This window comes from Atractosteus spatula, chromosome 9, assembly GCF_055471065.1.
Source record: "Atractosteus spatula isolate fAtrSpa1 chromosome 9, fAtrSpa1.hap1, whole genome shotgun sequence".
NCBI classification, from domain to species: Eukaryota; Metazoa; Chordata; class Actinopteri; order Semionotiformes; family Lepisosteidae; genus Atractosteus; species Atractosteus spatula.
In genome coordinates this window covers 18,669,415-18,687,537 of record NC_142714.1, presented here as the reverse complement: position 1 = coordinate 18,687,537, position 18,123 = coordinate 18,669,415, and the positions used below count along the sequence as shown (strand labels likewise).

General features: G+C 36.7%; 1 protein-coding gene across 1 annotated transcript in view; it reads right to left on the bottom strand.

The window, feature by feature from the left end:
- LOC148828350 (kinesin-like protein KIF26A) overlaps positions 1 to 15,566 on the bottom strand; it is a 37,122-nt gene extending 21,556 nt beyond the window's left edge. The window contains exons 1-2 of the mRNA XM_088925526.1: positions 15,493 to 15,566; positions 9,829 to 10,012 (exon numbers count right to left, since the gene is read on the bottom strand). Coding sequence (XP_088781652.1) covers positions 9,829 to 10,012; positions 15,493 to 15,512 — 204 coding nt within the window. The 5' untranslated portion in view covers positions 15,513 to 15,566. The remainder of the gene's footprint in view (positions 1 to 9,828; positions 10,013 to 15,492) is intronic.
- Between the last annotated feature and the right edge of the window lie 2,557 nt (positions 15,567 to 18,123).

The following is an 18,123-nucleotide window of genomic DNA, read 5'->3' as shown; positions in this document are numbered from 1 at the left end:
TGTACTTCTGCAAACTGCTATTTAGTTACACTTCATATTGTATCCTGAATTAGTTCCATAAATGACCACAGTGACAAGTGCTTATGATAGTCTTTCCATGGTGAAAACATAAAAAACTGAAACATTGTCTCACAACAGCATACAGAGACCCTGAATCACCAAACTGACAAGTGTTGAGCTGTCTGGCATGTCAGCAGTATGTGAAATGAATAAGAATTAATAAATTGATAAAAACAGCGCGTAACTCGTCCACTAAATATGAGGTGGATTACAATTCCAGAAAATACTCTTCCTTCTTAATATTCTTAAATGTGATTTACAACACGCACATACAGGATGATAACATTCAGCACTGATGACATCCTGCAAGAGGTTTACAGAAATCAGAAGGCTTTCTGGATATATCTGAGTCAGCAGGTGGTTAATTTTGAATTATGCTAAAATACAGCCAGCAAAGCACACTTAGACAGCCCTCCACGTGACCTCTTAGCTAAATTACAGACATAAAAACAAGTTCAAATCATTTTTTTCTTACAGTACACAATAAACTAAAACAGCAGCTGAGCAATTATACGTTCAAAGACTCTTGCAACTGCCAAGAGTGCCCCAAGCACAATTTGTTGTCTTTCTCAAATTTTGTAAGCCTATTGCTCTTTAGGTGTGTTGTAGACATAGGGAACTGAGAACCATGAAATTTTTAATTAAACAATCTTTCTTGGTGGGGACTTCCTTTTTGGCATTTCATCTAATCAACTGTTAATAATTTTGTCATTCTGCCATTATTGCAGTTTTCTGTTAACAGGGTTTTGCGTTATCGTGTAGTGATGTATCATAATTATATACATTGCTATAGACGTATTGAGAAAGGAAAGATCAAGGATTTTGTTACTCAGTTTTAAGTTGAAGTTGAACTTTAGATTCCAAAGTCCATCAAAATTATGCCCATCAAACAAAACACCTCAATTTTTCACAGAGGCTGAGCCAGATATGAAAGGACTAAACAAGAAACGTATTGAAGCTGAAGCTAAACGGCACAGCTGTTTCCAGGAGGGCAGTGCAAGAGAGATGGTGAAACCGAAGGCGAGAGGCTTCAGGCAGTGAATGCAAACTGAGCCATACATCTCAGCCATACATAAGCTTTGAATTATCCCAAGGAACTGCTCAGACAGCAAAAAGTTTCATTCCATCTAATTTAGAGAACATTAATGCTAAACTAGACTTCCGTGGTTTAAAAGGAATAACAGCAGCAGGGTGCTCAAAAATGTCTAGGTTTCCAAAGCACATCAGATTAATTTTCTCTAGAAAACTTGCAAGTCAGTTTCACATCTCATGCCCGTCTGATTAAGCCCCACCATCTACACACATTAGTTTCATGCTCATTGTCTCTCCTACAAAATCGCTACTTGTCTGGAAGTCATAAAAAGTAATATCTGATAAAAAGAAATAGTAATAAAATCCTCAGCCCTCCCAATCTCATCTTAACCACACATTTAACAAGTTAGAATTAATTAGAAAACACTAATTGAGGTTAACACAGTTGAACTTTTCATCAAATTAAGTATCTTCTACAAGCACCGACTTGCTCTGCCTGTGTGGGCGACATTAAGTCACTGCTGTTAACAGATGTCAGGTTAAAGAGACAGTGATTACAGTACATGATAGCAGGAACTCAGCCCTACTTCACTGACCTCTTCTCTTGTAAATTCAGCTAAGCAGACCTACCCTGCCTTCACCAGCTACAGTCCATTTACACCTGATTTAACAGTTAAACTGAATTTACCAGTCATCTATAATTCAGACAGGAAGCAAGAAGGCTTTGCTACACACATCATTTGATCTGCTTCAGGCCCCACAAGGATTCAACTTGCCAATCCTTTCCCGCACTTTGGTTTGGTGTGTCAAAAGCTTGCAGGCTTCATTTCATAAGAAAAAAATGCAGTATAGAGTTTCTCCAAAGCCTAAGTGAAATTCTCTTCACTATTTTTTAAGCCCAGGAGCAATACTGTTATTGTTTTTGAGTGGGGGGAAAAACTGCCACAAACTGTCTATATTTTGTCCATTTTTGGGGGAAGCTGGACATTTTGAATTTAATCTTACTGCTTCTAAGAATACAATTTGTTATTGCATTTCCACAAGAAGAAATGGAATGCTACAATAACATTGTAGCCCAAACACTTGACAAACAGCACAAAATGTCAAAACACTGTCAGCCATAAAATCTCCATAGCAACTTTTCAAATAAGGCTCATAAAATAAGACTCATTATTTACCTCATTGCTTAACTATCATGGTATCATTTGAAATAAGAGCGCAGTTCATGAAATTACTTGTGAAAATAAACACCTGAGAACAAAAGAACAGCAAATGAAGATGTTTCATCCATAAATGTACTAAATTTAAAAATATCAGATTTAAACATTTTCACCATTTTATAAAGGTAAATAATTTAAAGCAGTACGAGAATATTTTTAATTGTAGTTGAAAATCAAATGTACAGCAGGATGAAATGAAACATAGCATAAAGCTTCTAGAAGCAAAGAGATTAATTTAAATGTTCCTGTGTGTAAGAAGACTGTCTCCAATTGTTTGTTGCTTGCTTTTTCTTTTTATCACCAAGCCACTCGGATACTTGCTTTCCCCCTTTTCCTTTTCCTAAAACTACAAACAGCCTTGGCACTAACAACCATAAAGTGATAAGAAATTCAATCTTGGACAATAAAGAGCTTCATGTTGAAAACAAAATTACTATGCCTCTCACATTCACCATGATATCAAGCAGCAGATAAGTCCCCCCCCAATCCTTTGCATAGACAGAAAAATAAATACATAAGCCAAGCTGATTTTTCCCCATGCCATTTAAGCCAAACAAAAGCTTATTCTTTTCTTGATTTGTATGTATATTGTTAAAAATCTAACATTAGACTGAAACAATGAGTGGATTTAATTTCATTTGAACAATGAAATCCCTGAATTCCAGCAGCTCAGCATAAACTCTGTCTTCATTCCAAGGGATATTATTACGACTGACATATACATATGGCTTACAAATTACTTTTGCTATGACATTTAAACCTGTTCCTATATATATAGGTCTAACAAACTCTCTGGTGTAGTAGCAAATGCCTTCTTTCTAAATTTAAATGCATCAGTCAACTGATATACTGATGTACCTACCGACCAGGCTCTTCTTAATCCATTGGAGCCACCCAGCATATATACTTTGAGCCCACGGCTTGTAAGTGATCCTGTTTCTGTACTCCATCCAGTACTGTTGCTTCCGTTACAAAACAAGTATTAGGATAATCAACACAAATCCCCATTTAATTCTATTTCTTTCTCATAATGGGTTACTGCCATGCTTGAGACAGGGAAACAAGAAATGATGCATGCACCATTCTTTATGGTAAAGTCCTGCAGTATTGTACAAGTCTTTGTTTACATGACTATGAGAGGAAGTTTTTTTTTAATTTACTGTGTTTGCATAATCATTACCCCTGACAGCAAGCTTTTTTTTTGCTATTACCATCCTTCCATTTTCCTTACATATTCATAAAACCTTCTAAGAAGCTCTTGCCTTAGAGGCAAACTAAAGCCTAACCTAAAGCAGGTACAGGGACTGAGAACTACACTCTGCATGGTATACCAATCCATTACAGGGCATACATTCACACAATCAATCACACATACTGTACATGCAAATCAGAGTTGCGCATGAGGGACAATTTAAAGTTGTCTGTTGACCTCATAATGCAAAATATCTGTAGAATTAAAAGTAGGATGACCTGTACAGTAAATACCAAACAAAGATGGGAATTCTGGACCGTCACAAGATGTATATTTATGTCTTCATATAGTATAATACAATGATCTGCTCTGTTAACACAAGGAGTAATAAAGCCAACAAAATTAAATCTCAAGCACAAAATGGAGCATGTAAACCTCTGGATTCAGTAACATTTCCTTACAAATTGTACTGGGCATGTCACAAACAGTTAAGAAACAATGATATGTGCAAATACCAAAGGCACTGAAATACTGTATGAAAACTTGGCTGCCTTCCTTTATTTCAGGGTGTGTTCATTTTACTATGGTAGGGCAATAAGACAAGACAAAAACAAGCCGAGTTCATTTTTCACAAACATGCAGGCAGGGAATGGTTCTAAAGATAATGCTAGCATAAATGAAGAAATATAGTCATTCTGGCTGGCACTAGTTATTACAAATGAAACTGCAGCCAACAAGGGAAGAGACTAATTAATGAGCACACTTTGTATGAAGTCAAGCTGCTGAGTATTTCAAAATATAAAACATAGCTGTTAAAACAATTACAGGCACACATGAAACACATTTAATGTTTCACTTCTTACAACAGGTGTTTTATTCTGTCAAACCCTAAGCGCCTTACAAATTCTGAATTGAACACTAAATTTCTACAGCAAAATGATGTAAAGAAGTGCTGACTGCAACAGCTAAAACCTATGTATTAGTGCATATGGTACTGTTGTTTGGCTAAGATAAAAAAATAAAGCTGCCCTTTACTGTAAGCACTGGACTGTGATGCTTCAAATGGAGCAACAGCAATTCTATTTCCACAACTTTGTTGTGTGCGATTGCTGAATATTGCCAATTTCAGATCACTGGTTCCTCTGCATGCTGGCTTTAACATCACGTCTCTCTATGCTTGACAAGATCTAAGCAAAGACACATTTACAGGACAGAGAAAGCTTTCTAGGAAATGCACGTTTGACTCAGAAAGTGTGTAGCCCTGTTATTTAAAAAAAACTCATAAAAGCAGCCAGTAAATTAGGATGCAGGTTTGTTAGGACACAGTGGCAGGGATGTGTATGATTAATTATCTTAAATGGCACATAACGTCAGAAAGTGAACTCAATCAAAGTTCTTTCTGGTGACAATATTAAAAAGCTTTTCAACCATTGCTCCCCCGAGCTACTGACATAAAATCTAAATACACCCAGGGAGAATCAACAATCATTTTGTAACACAAACCACGTTTTGCTCGCTGAATTCTATTGCAAATAAGAAGATGCTGGTTGGCCAGCTGGCACAAAGCCATAGAACAGGAATGCCACCACTGTGCACAACAGGAAAAAGAAAATGTGATACACAGAATTAGAAAGCTTTAGTATTCTGTTTTTCGGGAAATACAGGATTTTTTAACTGTCAGTGAACTTACTCATAAGAATCTTATCTGAGAGGTAGTTCAGAAGTTGCTAAATAGTGTACTTTGTAGCCTTGTGCACATGTATAGAATCAACTGACACCAAGACTCAGTGAAATCACCAAGTTTAAAAGACCCGTAAAACAGTTAAGACTCTAAAAAGGCAATATGGGTTTTGGAGGTCGTTACTTCAGGATTCTATATTTTCCAAATACTGTAAATGTCATCAGAGTAATCACATAATGTAACTCATATAACCACTATGAAGCTTTAGAGTTTTGCCCATTTTATGTTACAACTTCTGCTAATGTGCCTTTCAACTATTAATCAACAAATATGTTAAGTAGACAGAATTTCTTAAATATGTGCCATGCAAGAAAAAGACCGCCTCAAGGCCAATCTTCCTTGCAGAGACTTATCAACTTTATTGTATACTGTCTTTCAGGAGAAACACATAAGATCTGGAAACTAGGATCATGCACTTAAATGTTCCTAAGGACAAAATCAGAAATTCTCTATACTGGTACCATTGTTAAGTTTCACGTAAACAGTCTTTCCTAAAATGCATTTCACGGAACTACGACAGCAGGCATTTTGACCTCCAATTCTCAACACTTAGTCAGCTTTTAATGTTTTACATATTGTGTCCTATTCATGTCCAACAGTTGCCTGCCTTGGGGACATGGAAACTGTAATAAATGAGCAACCATATAAAAACATGATATCACACACTGAATAATCCATTTGTGAGGAAGTACATTTTTGTCAGCCCGGGAGAAGCAGAGGAGAATCCACACAGAAGACAGCATCGTTTCTCTTCCTGTAATGCAGACTTTCTTGACACCAGAAAAATGGTGGTGCTGGGTATAGTCAAGCTGCCTCATTTCCCTGCTGTGCCCTCCTACATTTCCAAGGGGGGAGGTTGGAATCTGAGGGTATTAAAATACCTTATGTGGCACTTTTCTGTCTGCGCCATGCTGTAAAACTCTAGCAAATGTGAACTTTTATAGAACTGTGAGTGCTCAAGTTACACCAAGAAAAAAGGTGGTGACTTTCCAAGGTCCAAGTGTTTTCACATTTTGACAGATGGGGCATATTTTAACAAAGTTTTAACTTGTACAAAGTTTACTCAAATGCAATGTATTCTGGTAAACAGGGATGAGATATGAAAAGCATAACATAACCACTGTAAGAGCAAAAGAATATTTAAAAAGAAGTGGAGATCATTTGGCACATCTAACTCGTTTGTTTTTGTTGTTGGACAATTTGTCTGAGAAGCTCAACCGTCTGTTTCTTGAAAGAGCTAGATTATCACCTTCAACAACATGGCTAGGTGGGTTTTTCCAGACTTCCACAACCTTTTGTGTAAAGGTGGTTCCTGTTCTCATTTTAAAATGTACTTCGCTGTATCATCCACTTGTATTCTCTGGCTTGTGTTTTGCTGTTCATTTTTAAGTCCAAGTCTTTGTTTCACTGCACTGTAGAGCAAAGAGCACTGTATTTCCTTGTCTTTTGATTGCTTGTCTTCATGCATGTCTTTTTTTGAGACTTGACTATAAAAAATCATGTTACAGCACCCTGCCCTAGGTATAGCACATTTAATTATTTCATCATCCATTAAAATGTTCCTTTCACCTTGTTTTTCTGATGCCCTTTATATTTGTCCTAGTAGTTCAGTATAGCATTTTTGAATTGTTTAGATATTGTGTTTTTAATAGTCTATAAAGTGTTTTTCCTTTCTCTTTATATTTTTAACAATTTGGGCCACTGTTTTCCAGGCTTTGGTTTACTTGTGGGATCAATCAAATTAAATTGCGTTTTAAGTAGAATTTCTAATCTGTTTTCTACAGGTTCCATATTTATCCTGTCACTTTCTACTTCTGTTAAGCATTCTCATTCCTTTACAGTCTATGGTCCTGAAACTGTAAACCTTTTCTTTAGATTCCACCTTTAAAGTTCAAAGAATACCATATTATCACAGTTCCATAATGGCTATCCCCTTTGTTTTTCTCACTAAGTCTTGATTGATTGAAAAGACTAGATCAATACAAGCATTCCCTGTAGCAGGTGCTCTAACAAACCAAATAGAAAGCAATTGTTAGACATGTCTATCATCTCAATCTCAGGTGGTGGCATTCCTATTGCATTTTCCCTTATTTCAGGAAAGTTAAAATCTTCCATAACAAAAACTAATTCTTCCTTTACATGTATTTCATTATTTAAGACTGCATTATAATTGATATATGGATTAGGTGGTCTGTTGCAATACGATACCCTTTAAATACTTCTATTCTATGGCTAAAGTCTTAACCATATCGTTTCAGACAAGATTCATATAATAAAGTTAAAACATTTCCATCTAAAAGAATTCACACTTCTTGTTCCTTAACACTCAGAACTTCTTATCTTAAAAACAACTGACTGCAAATGACGATAAACATGGTCATCACTGAATGCATATAGTAAAGAAGTAAAATAACAGTAAAATATTAAGTGAACAGATATGAATAGACTAAATTTTCATGTGTGAAGTATACTGGTAAATTTGTATTATAAAAGGATTGTTTGTGTCATCTGTATTTAAAATGGTATTATCTGTTCTCTAAAATAAAAGAAAAACATGGTCATCACTATAGTAATGCTCTTAACCACCCAAAAAGCTGTCCTGTGAAGGACAATACCTAAGATACTGACGTATTGCTTTTCTTTTAAAATCGTAGTGCCCAAAAATAGCATTTGAAATATGTCAAGTTTGTTATACAAAAAAACACGATTCCAGCGTACTGAAAATAAAAAAAAAACAACTGACGCTGAAAAATTAACTTGTCAGACAGGAATTATTTAACATTATTCGTTGGTCCAATTGGATATTGTTCTTTTGGTAAAAAAAAACTTTATTTAGAATACTTTTATCCAACCTGTTCCACATTAAGAAGTAAGCATTCCCTGATGTTGTTCATAGTGTGGAAACCCCTCCTTTTTCTAACTGTAATAAAGATGTGCACATCCCACAATCAGTGAACTACTTCTGATTCAAGTCATTTTAATGTTTCATTTGCTACTGTTCATTTGCCATATGGAAATTAGGAAAGGATTGGTTTAATATCCCAGGAGGAATGTAATTGAACTAAGCAGGGACAAGAGGGACAGTTAAGTCAAGTCACCAATTCTGAATTTTCATTTCTGAATGAACACTTTTTTTTTGAAGAACTATCTTTTCCATGTATTTCTTTAAATGGATAATTTAATGAAGTATAAGTCTGTAAGAGGTCTAGTTATCAGTTGTGCCCATGCAGTGAAGTATAGGTTATTCACTAAGTTGACTTAGTGTCACAGAATCTTTCACTGTCCAGTCTCTGGGTTCATTGATAATTCTTTTAAGGATCACATTATCGCCAAGTCCCCTACACTTACAGAAAAATAAATTTAAAAAGTGTCACTGTTTGCTTTTATGCTTGTCAAACAGTTCTTGTGTCTAGCCAATGGAAGATTAACACTACATTAGTTTTGGGTTTTGTGACTGCTCAGTGGATCACAGTTTTAATTTAACTGAAGCCTTAGTGCAGGTACTTAAAACAGATTCCTCCAAAGCTATTATAAAGGCATTTAATTCTCCATGGGTTGGCCCAACACATTATTCCTATAGGAATGACTAAGATCTAAAGCAACATGCTTTGATTAATATAAAAAGATGCTGATATGGATGATATAAGAAGTTTTTGATATACATATAAATATGGATTTAGTTCAGGTGGGTAGCTGTGTCAGCATGCGTAGTCTGCAAAGGAACAAGTAATAGGTTTATTCCATGCTGAAAAGTGAAGAGGGAAAACAATGTTTCGGCTGTGAAGCCTTCTTCAGGTCTCACACCTGTAGAAGGCTTCACAGCCGAAACGTTGCGTTTTCCCTCTTCACTTTTCAGCATGGAATAAATCTATTACTTGTTCCTTTACTAAATATGGATTTATTTGGCAACATGTGCTCTCACCCTTCTAATAGGGGACAACATATCTGTTATTGTTCAGTGGTTTTACAAAGATGGCTTAAGTTAAAATTGCACTTTTTCCATGGTTGTCCTTTGAAATCCCTACTCTTTACATTGTAAATGACACAGGAAGATCCAAGATGAACATAAGAAAAAATAGATATTACCTTTTGATAATGCACTTATTTTCTTCTTGTAATGCACTTTTCCCATTAGTTCAGGGGTGGGCAATCCTGGTTCTGGAGGGTAAGTATGTGCAGTTTATCTAGTAGTTTTCTAGTTTCTTTAAAACCTATCCTAAAGAGTTGGGAGGAGTTAATAAACTGGTTTCTTTAAGCCAATAATGAGCTGATTTAGGTTAAGAGTTAAGTTGGAATAAAATACCTGGAAACATACCAGACTTTCACCAGCACTGCACACCTCTACCAAAGATAATTATGTTTACATGAAGAACCACAATAATTAATGTACAGTAGGATTTAAGGACACTTTGCAGGGAACAATGGACAAGTATACTATGATTCCAATTCTATACGAGTTGTTTCCATCACATGGAGGAAATTCAGGACATACCAGCCTCTGTGTTTGTCTGCATGAATATGGAAATCTCTCAGAGAGAGTGACTTCAAGGTCCACATATGGAGGCAATACAAAAAAACTTTACCTTTCCAATTCCTGGGTTGTCCTTGACCTTTGACACAGCTCTGAGAAGGCATGGCGGTGCAGGGGGAGGGGACAACTGGAGGATTGCGCTGAAGCTGGTTGGGTAGATAGAGGGCTCCTGTGAATGAGGCAAAGGTGGGTGGTGCTTCTTGCGCTTAGATGAAAGATTCAGCTTCTGTGCTGCCCTGTATGGAACAAAAACAAAAACATGTGAGATATCACCACAGAGGGGCTTCTTAATGTCTTATTCAATGGACAAACTGGCTTTAAGAGACAGCTTAGTGGATTATTTAATTAATTTCTTAATTAAATAAAGCATCCTTTAAGACTCAAAGCATCCCTATTTTTTTATAGATATCACTACCCTACTGTTTCAGTAGACGGCAATAGACGTTTTCACAAGAAACTAAGGGTAAGATAAATTTATCTTTCAGTGTACTACCAGTTGAGAATAAACTAGCAGAATAGAACATATAAACACAAACAAGTAGAAGCATACTACGAACCTCTCTTACATAAAAGAATACCTTATTTTCTTTTTACAAAAATGTGCAAAAATAGCACTCTACTTTGTTTTATGCATTCAGTAATTAACACCTTGTTAGACATTTTAAGAGCCTAAAAATGTATGCACACCCAATTATACTATATTACTACTTAGTCTAAAATGGAAAAAGCACAAGGGAGTTCTTGTTTTCTTATTCCTGACAATCAGATATTGTATCTATGGCAACAGCATGGAAAAATAGTCCAACTGTCAGTTCTGCTGAAATGACAAACCAAACTAAAAAACCATAAATCACATATCTATCATGAAGCTTAGTTGTCATGCACTAGATACATGTTGCCCTAATCTAGCGACAAACAGCGACGTCAATGTTTTCATCAGCAGAACAGCTGTTCATTGTCATCACAGCCTGTTTAACAAAGCAGCTCAGTTCATTCTAATCAAATTTCATCCAAAGACATCACCAGGAGACTCATATCTGCAGATATGGATAGGCATGTATTGCCAGACGGAGGCCCACTTAATTCCTTCTCAGAGCAGTTTCAATGAGGCAGTAACTTTTTCTTAAACTGTTTTAGCAGATGTGGCCCCAAAAATGGTTAATGGAAAATCAAAGAGACGGCGTTTTGAAAAAAGAAATAATTTCACCACATCATGAGAGAGGCCAAAGAAAACACCTGGGCGATCATGTTTTGAAAAGAGATATGCTCTAATCTCTGGAATTATCCTCAGAGACATAATGACATTCCTTCAGTCAGCACAGGCCCAGATAAGGACAAGGAATGTAAACAAATGCATGCTTTTTAAAAATTTATGTGGAGATCTCTTACAAGTCTGAATTTAACATAAAATATTTGGACAGTTTATCTTTAGTGCTTTTGAGGTTGTGTACGTTGTGTTGTATGGAGATAAAATTATTTTATCCAATCCAAATTAGGAGGACAGACAAGAGTTTCATGTTTTAATCCAATTCCACATGAGAAGCCATTCAGTGAAGTATTCTGTACTCTATCAGTTATGAGAGTCCACGAAAAAGAAGCTCTAAAACATACCTTTAAAAGAGTAATGGACAAAATAACTTTTCGAATTAGTTTTTTTTGGTCTAATAAGGGCAGATTATATAAGACTTTTGAACATTAATCTTGCCTTTTGTGGCATAGTGCCTCCATACTGTTTAGCACACCTCTGAAGAGTACTAATGAAAATGCTGAGCAAAAGACAACAGGAGATCAGACTCCAGGCTGCATCTCTGGCCTTTCTTGTTCAAGTCTTTGAAAATACAGAAATACATGAATAATTCCACAAATCATGAGCTACTTGGGCTTCCAGAAAACTGCATAGAAGCTGGATTTATGCTAAATAATAAATAATATAATAATTCTGTTACATACATTAAATATGGAAGAATAATGGGTCTTGTAAAGTCGGATGAAGGATGTACTCTCTCTTTGGCTTACAGAGGCTGAATGTGTGTGGAGGTGGGCTGTGGTAGTTCTTCTTTTTTAATTATTTAAAGAAAGCACCTTAATAGTTGTGCAAATTTCAGTTAGGAAACCACAATGTGGGTGTATAACAATGTGCATCATAAGATATACACTAGATCACAGTGCGGTCAGACAATGTAATTAAGACAAAACACTATCCTGCTGAAGGAAATGGTGGTCAAGTCATAATGGCCACACAATCAATTGAGTGAATCAAGATGTCATGCTCAAGCAAACACTGCCAGCTTCTTGAATTTAGAGGGTTATTGTAGTGTTGAGCAACCTTTCTTCAGGAGGCAGTTACCCTTTAGCTTGTATGATTCTCAGAATATTAAACACTTACCATAATGAGCATATTGTTTTGAATTCTTATAGGAATGATAGAGGGACTGATTAAGAAATAAAGCAAAATCACAGATATACTAATGCTCTAAAAAGGGTCTACAGAGAAAAAAATCATGGCAAATGAAACCCTACATGTATCCATAGATACATGTCAATTAGCAAATGCACTAGCACCTACAGAACACATTTAAAGTTTTTTTTTGCATTGAAAAAACAACCATGATAAAGTTTCATCATCATCATTTTACAGAACTTCAAATTTTACAAACAAATCACGTAACTTGCAGCATATTGCATTTGTCTTCAAAAGTACTTCCCAAAGCCAGGTTTGCATGCACTGTTCAGTTTCATATACAATTAGAACAATGGAGAGAAGTAACACCACAGTGGATTGCATACAAAGAATTTCCAACTAAATAGGAGAAAGAAAGTTCAAGCTCAAGCAAGGTTAAAAAAAGAATAGAAAAGAACACTAAGAAAACTTTAATAGTTAAATAAGTGTTTTGGTTGAGTATTACAACAGCATTGGCTTCATTACTCTGTTCTCCTCCCCACTGATAGCTGATGTGTGATGAGCGTTCTGGCGCACTATGGCTGCCGTCGCATCATCCAGGTGGATGCTGCACATTGGTGGTGGTGGAGGGGAGTCCCCATTACCTGTAAAGCGCTTTGAGTGGAGTGTCCAGAAAAGTGCTATATAAGTGTAAGCAATTATTAATTATTATTATTATATTAAATAATATTAACATAGAAGAAGCAGAAATAGAAGCGAAAAAAAGATAAACAAATCTCCATACACTGTTGATATTTTACTTCTGTCCATAGGCTGTCAAAGTTAACAAAATGTAAAGTACCACAGGTATCTGTGTTAGGACCACTGCTCTTTATAATTCATATGACCTCTATCCAGATTTGGCTATAGTTAGTAAAATCAAAATATGAGGATCAGCAATTATGGTGAAAGGTGTCAAGCAAATTCAAAAAGAAGTGGACAATATTAAAAAATGTTGCTGCTCTGGTCCAACAAAGAGCAACCGAACACATTCACAGCCTCAAAGGCACATACTATATTTACAAGAAAACTGATCTTTTTATTGTCTTCATCAGAGAAGACTATGTGCAACATGATTCTAGTATTCAGACTTGAACATGAGTATTCAGCTCAAGGCTCTGATAAAGTCAACCAATTGGAGTTCTTAAACATCAACAGCGAAACACAAACCAAAGGACAAGAGGAATTTACAGGGAAATGCATTTAAAACTGAGAACAACAGTTTTGTACAGTTTTGTACACAAAGGCATGTGGGAGTCTGGAACAAACTATCCAACCATGTTTAAGCCGATACTCTAGGTTTTCTAAAACAAATGTAGGATGAAATGTCCAGGTCAATTAGCTACTACCGCTAGATGGGCCAAGTGGCCTCTTTTTATTTGTAACCTTTCTGATGTTCTTATGTATTATGATTAATTTTATCACATTTTAAGGAACTAATGCACAAAATATTTTAAAAACCGTTTAAATCTGTGAGTAACTATAAATCTGCTTTAAATATTCCAAAATACTTTGCATTCATTTCTTTTTCACTAACATGCACAATTAGAAAAATATATACACAAACAATAAATAATTAGATGTGGTTCCACTTCAACTAAATACACATTGAATCAGAACTGAGGCAGAAATAAAATCAATAATCTATATACAAATGTAAATTAAATTACATAGTACATTTAAGTGGCATTTGAGTAGCCAAACATTGTATTTGTAATGTATTCATTTGATAAGAATGATCAGGTTTTTACGTTTAACCAGCAGGGGCACTGTATGCACTTGCAACTACACAGTCTGACTTCAACTGGTGTCAGCAATCATCTTCACAAACAAGCTGAAATGATAAAATTTTAACCCATTCAATGGCTTCACTTCTCAGCATATCAACCCATTCTGCATAGAATCATGAAACATCTTTCTGGACCTTTAATCTCACACACATACAGAGGATCTCGTTAAACACAGCAAACCTCACACACTAAAGCTTTGCGAATATTTGAAGAATTGCTCCTGCTAATTCCATTGCCAGACACTCTTGTGTGACTGAAATAAAATCCTGATTAGAACAGACTTGCAAAACTGCCAAATTTAAGACCTTAAGAGACAGAAAGATTGTAGGGGGTGGGTGCTTTTGTTCTGCATCCTGTCCATTTCTATTGCCGCTGATTTAAACAGGATTTTCTTGTATGCCAATTACCAAAACTGGCATGTCTGTATGTGTTTGTGTGTGTGCATACACACTTTACTTGAGAACCTGCTCTCTGGCTCATTAGTAACCTACCCCCAGTAATTTAGATGCCAAATGCCTTCCAGAATTTCAGCCTTCTATCTCCTGGAGCTGCATCCCAGAGCACAATCAAGGAATACATGAAAGGTTGATGAAATAATTATTGCTTCTAGAAAGTGTACAGGATGATGCTCTCAGGGGAGCTTGTGTGAAAGGGAGCAGGGTGCATTAGGACAGTTTCTGCATATCTACTGCTCAGTCAGGCAGACAAAGCCTCTCTACAATCAGCTCATTTGCTTCCAAAGGAAAAACAGAACCACACTTAGTTAATTCAAGAACATACATGCACACAGAATGCCACACATCATGTAAACTGAAGTCAAAATTCAGTCATATGTTGAACAGAACTGGCACAAACATACTCATTTAGATAAGTGAAATAACAACAAGCTTATTGAGTCTATAATGAAATTGTGATTCCCTAAAATTGTTAGACACATTTTTGTGTTAAATGCATTTCAAAATGCAATTTACCACAGCAACACACAGAGAGACAGCAACAGCTACCAGGCATATAAAAGCATAAATGCATTAATCGGAAAAAGAATTGCTTGTCACTGTTTTCACATCCAGCAGGTGAAAGAGTTGGCTTTGATTACTGCTAATAAATGAGTAAACCATAATGGCTACACTTTTATGTTTGCATTAGACACAAATATAAAAATATCTATGCAATTATATATATAATTCTATATAAAACAGATGTGCACACATTGATTATATATCGAACTAGATTCTATATATATATAACAGACATTAATGAGAAAGCTGAACACAAATCTATTCAAAGCCTCAAAGGGGAAAAAAAGGTTAATCTGCTACTGATGAGGCTGTACATGCCCTTAAAATCTCCTTTTGAAATATAAAAAATGACAATTGTCGAAAGCTCACAGAGAAAACTGTTGCAAATCGATAACAGGAACCTATCGTAAATTAAAGGAGTGAATGAAAGAGAAGGAAAGAGATATAAAAAGCAAGGCTGTACTTACAGATCTCTCCAATCCATCATCTAGTTAGTGTTCATAACCGGACTGACCATGAAACTCATAAACCTTAACTTTTCCATCCATTTTTTCTGGTTACCCCACTATTCTGCACGTGCTGAACAAATTATAAAGCTAGAAAAATTGAGGGTGCGTTTTAGATTAGGGTTAAGGGAAGCAGGGGAGCTGCTGGCAGGGTCAGGGGGGGTCCACTTTACTCCACTTGCAATCATCGAGGTTTCCGCCTGATTACACGCCGACTTGTGACAAACCGCTGCGATTGACAAAAGAAAGCCGGAGACATTGCAACAGTGGCAAGCGACGAGGTGTCAGCCGCACGAGGGAACCGACTCTGAAGAGGTGGACTGAAGGAGCTCTTGAAAAGTTACTAGTGCGGCAAAATCGCAGGCAGAAGCAGAGGGAGGTTGAAAGTTGAGGCTATCTTCCTCAAGGAAAAGCTAAGTGCATGTTCCTCTCATTTCCCACCCCCCCAAAAAAAAGTTTCTCCCCCTGCAGCTGTCTATAGCTGTCCCGTTTTTCTCCACCTCGGGCTGCTTCTCCTTCTTCAACCGAATCTTCTTGGGCTTCCAAATGCAAAACCAGCTTTATTTCCTTTTCGACACACCTGCCTCTCCTGAGCATTGACAGGAGCGGACGGTAATCCTCCCTGCTTTACCCTTCTTTACTCAGCCCACAAGCCAGGCTGAGGATTCTACCTTATGCTTTCCCCCAGCTGTGTGGCTCCACCTCAATGGCAGCTTATAGACAAAAAAAAAGAATAAAAAAAACACAGAAAGCCTGCCTTGAATCCTCCGGGAAGGAAAAAAAAATTCCTGCTCTGTGCTGCTGAAAATCCTGGCAGCTGTCCTCACGTCTCCCAACAGCCCAGCCCCTTTTTTTTCCCTGCTGGCAGCTGAGGTATCAATATACTGGTGATATGCGATCAACGAGTCCTTGCCTCCAGTGTATGCTTACAAGGGAATGCTCATTATGAATAGTTTATAAGCCGAAAAAGAGCCCTTCTTATTCCGTTGTCTTGGACTTCAAAGAGATTTGGATAGCGTGTGTGCATAGGGCATGTATGTGTGTGTGTTTGCCTGTCTAGGATGTAATTAGACAGATGAATAAGTTAAGGCTATTAATTATAGAAAGATAGCAAGACTGAAAGATGTAGATAGAATAGTGAAACAGATGATTTGTGACAGACTTTTCCTGTTATATGAAAAAAGCAGAATGACTGAGAAAGAATATGGAAAGACAGACAAATGGCAGCTCAGAAAGATGAATGGTTTGTAGGCAGACAAAGGGACATGAACACCAAGAGAGACAGAAAGACAGACAAAGTGCAACAATGCCAGCATAGAGACAGACAGTGAATATGAAAAAGATATCTTTGCATCTCAGAACTGCACATTTAAAAACAAGCTTTTCTAAATCTCTGCAATTGGCAGCAGTTCAACTCTCTAACTGTGCCTAATGAAGCTTTCTACATGTAAGCCAGGCATAGATCCTAATTTTTGCACATTGAATAGAATTTTCAAATGCAATGTGGATGCGGCATAACATGTAATCTTGATGCATCTAACAATTCGCAGGGCAAATCACAACAAAGAAGTGTTTTCAATTGAAATGGTGAGCTTTTACAATTATATTCTCTTTAAGTCTATACATAAATGCTTTTTTCTATCCCATGTAACCCACTCTTCTCTTTTAAGGATGACATCTAATAAGTGTAATCCACATTGATTTTTCTACAAAGGTGCCTGAAACAATTACCAATTAGGTCTGAAATACCCCTCTGCAACAAGCAGTAATGCCCAAACAGGCATTAGATTCACCCTGGAAAAAACAGCTATTCAATGGCATTGCGACTAAACTGAAACAAAATTGCTGATTAATATGAACTCTATGAAGACCATCCACTCCAACCTGTCATATAACATGAGGCAAAACTGCTGGTAATCACTGTTCCTTATGACAGGATCAAAAGAAGTCACTAAAACACTGAAGTACTGAAACACTGCTTCCAGAGAGCAACTATTTGCCTAGCAATCTATCCTCCAAGGTTAGGATGCAATGTCGTCAGCCCATCATGGCAAATGAAGTCCCTGATGATTTTAACATATATAAATGAATAGGTGTAAAATAAAAGCATAGCCTGCAAATACTTCCTCAGCTGCAGAATGGACTGAATTTACAGCTTGGGGGTAGGTGATGCACATTTCCAAAGCAAGCGATTGGTTTGGTGTCAATAATCTTGCTGGCTCTTTTCAGGGTTTGTCAAATTAACAAGAAAAATTCCACTGCCCAGACAGTCATTAGCGAGAACTCCTATTAGCTTGTTTGTGAAAATTTGTCTCTGCCCCCCACACCCCCACCTCCACAACCTCTCCTTAACAATTGCTGAGCAGCCTTCAGGCTAATTACCATGTTAGTTCCATTTACTATCCTTGACATTTCCTTTTCTTTCCCTTCTTCTCCCCTCAGACAAGATAACAGCGGTCTAGCTATTCAAACCAGAGCTGATCGCAAAGCTGATATCAGCCTATATTACTCCAAAGACCTTGCTTCTGCCCTGGATAAATATCCAATCACTGCCTCATTTGCCTGAAAAGAAAATCAAGTCTCCAGCGAATG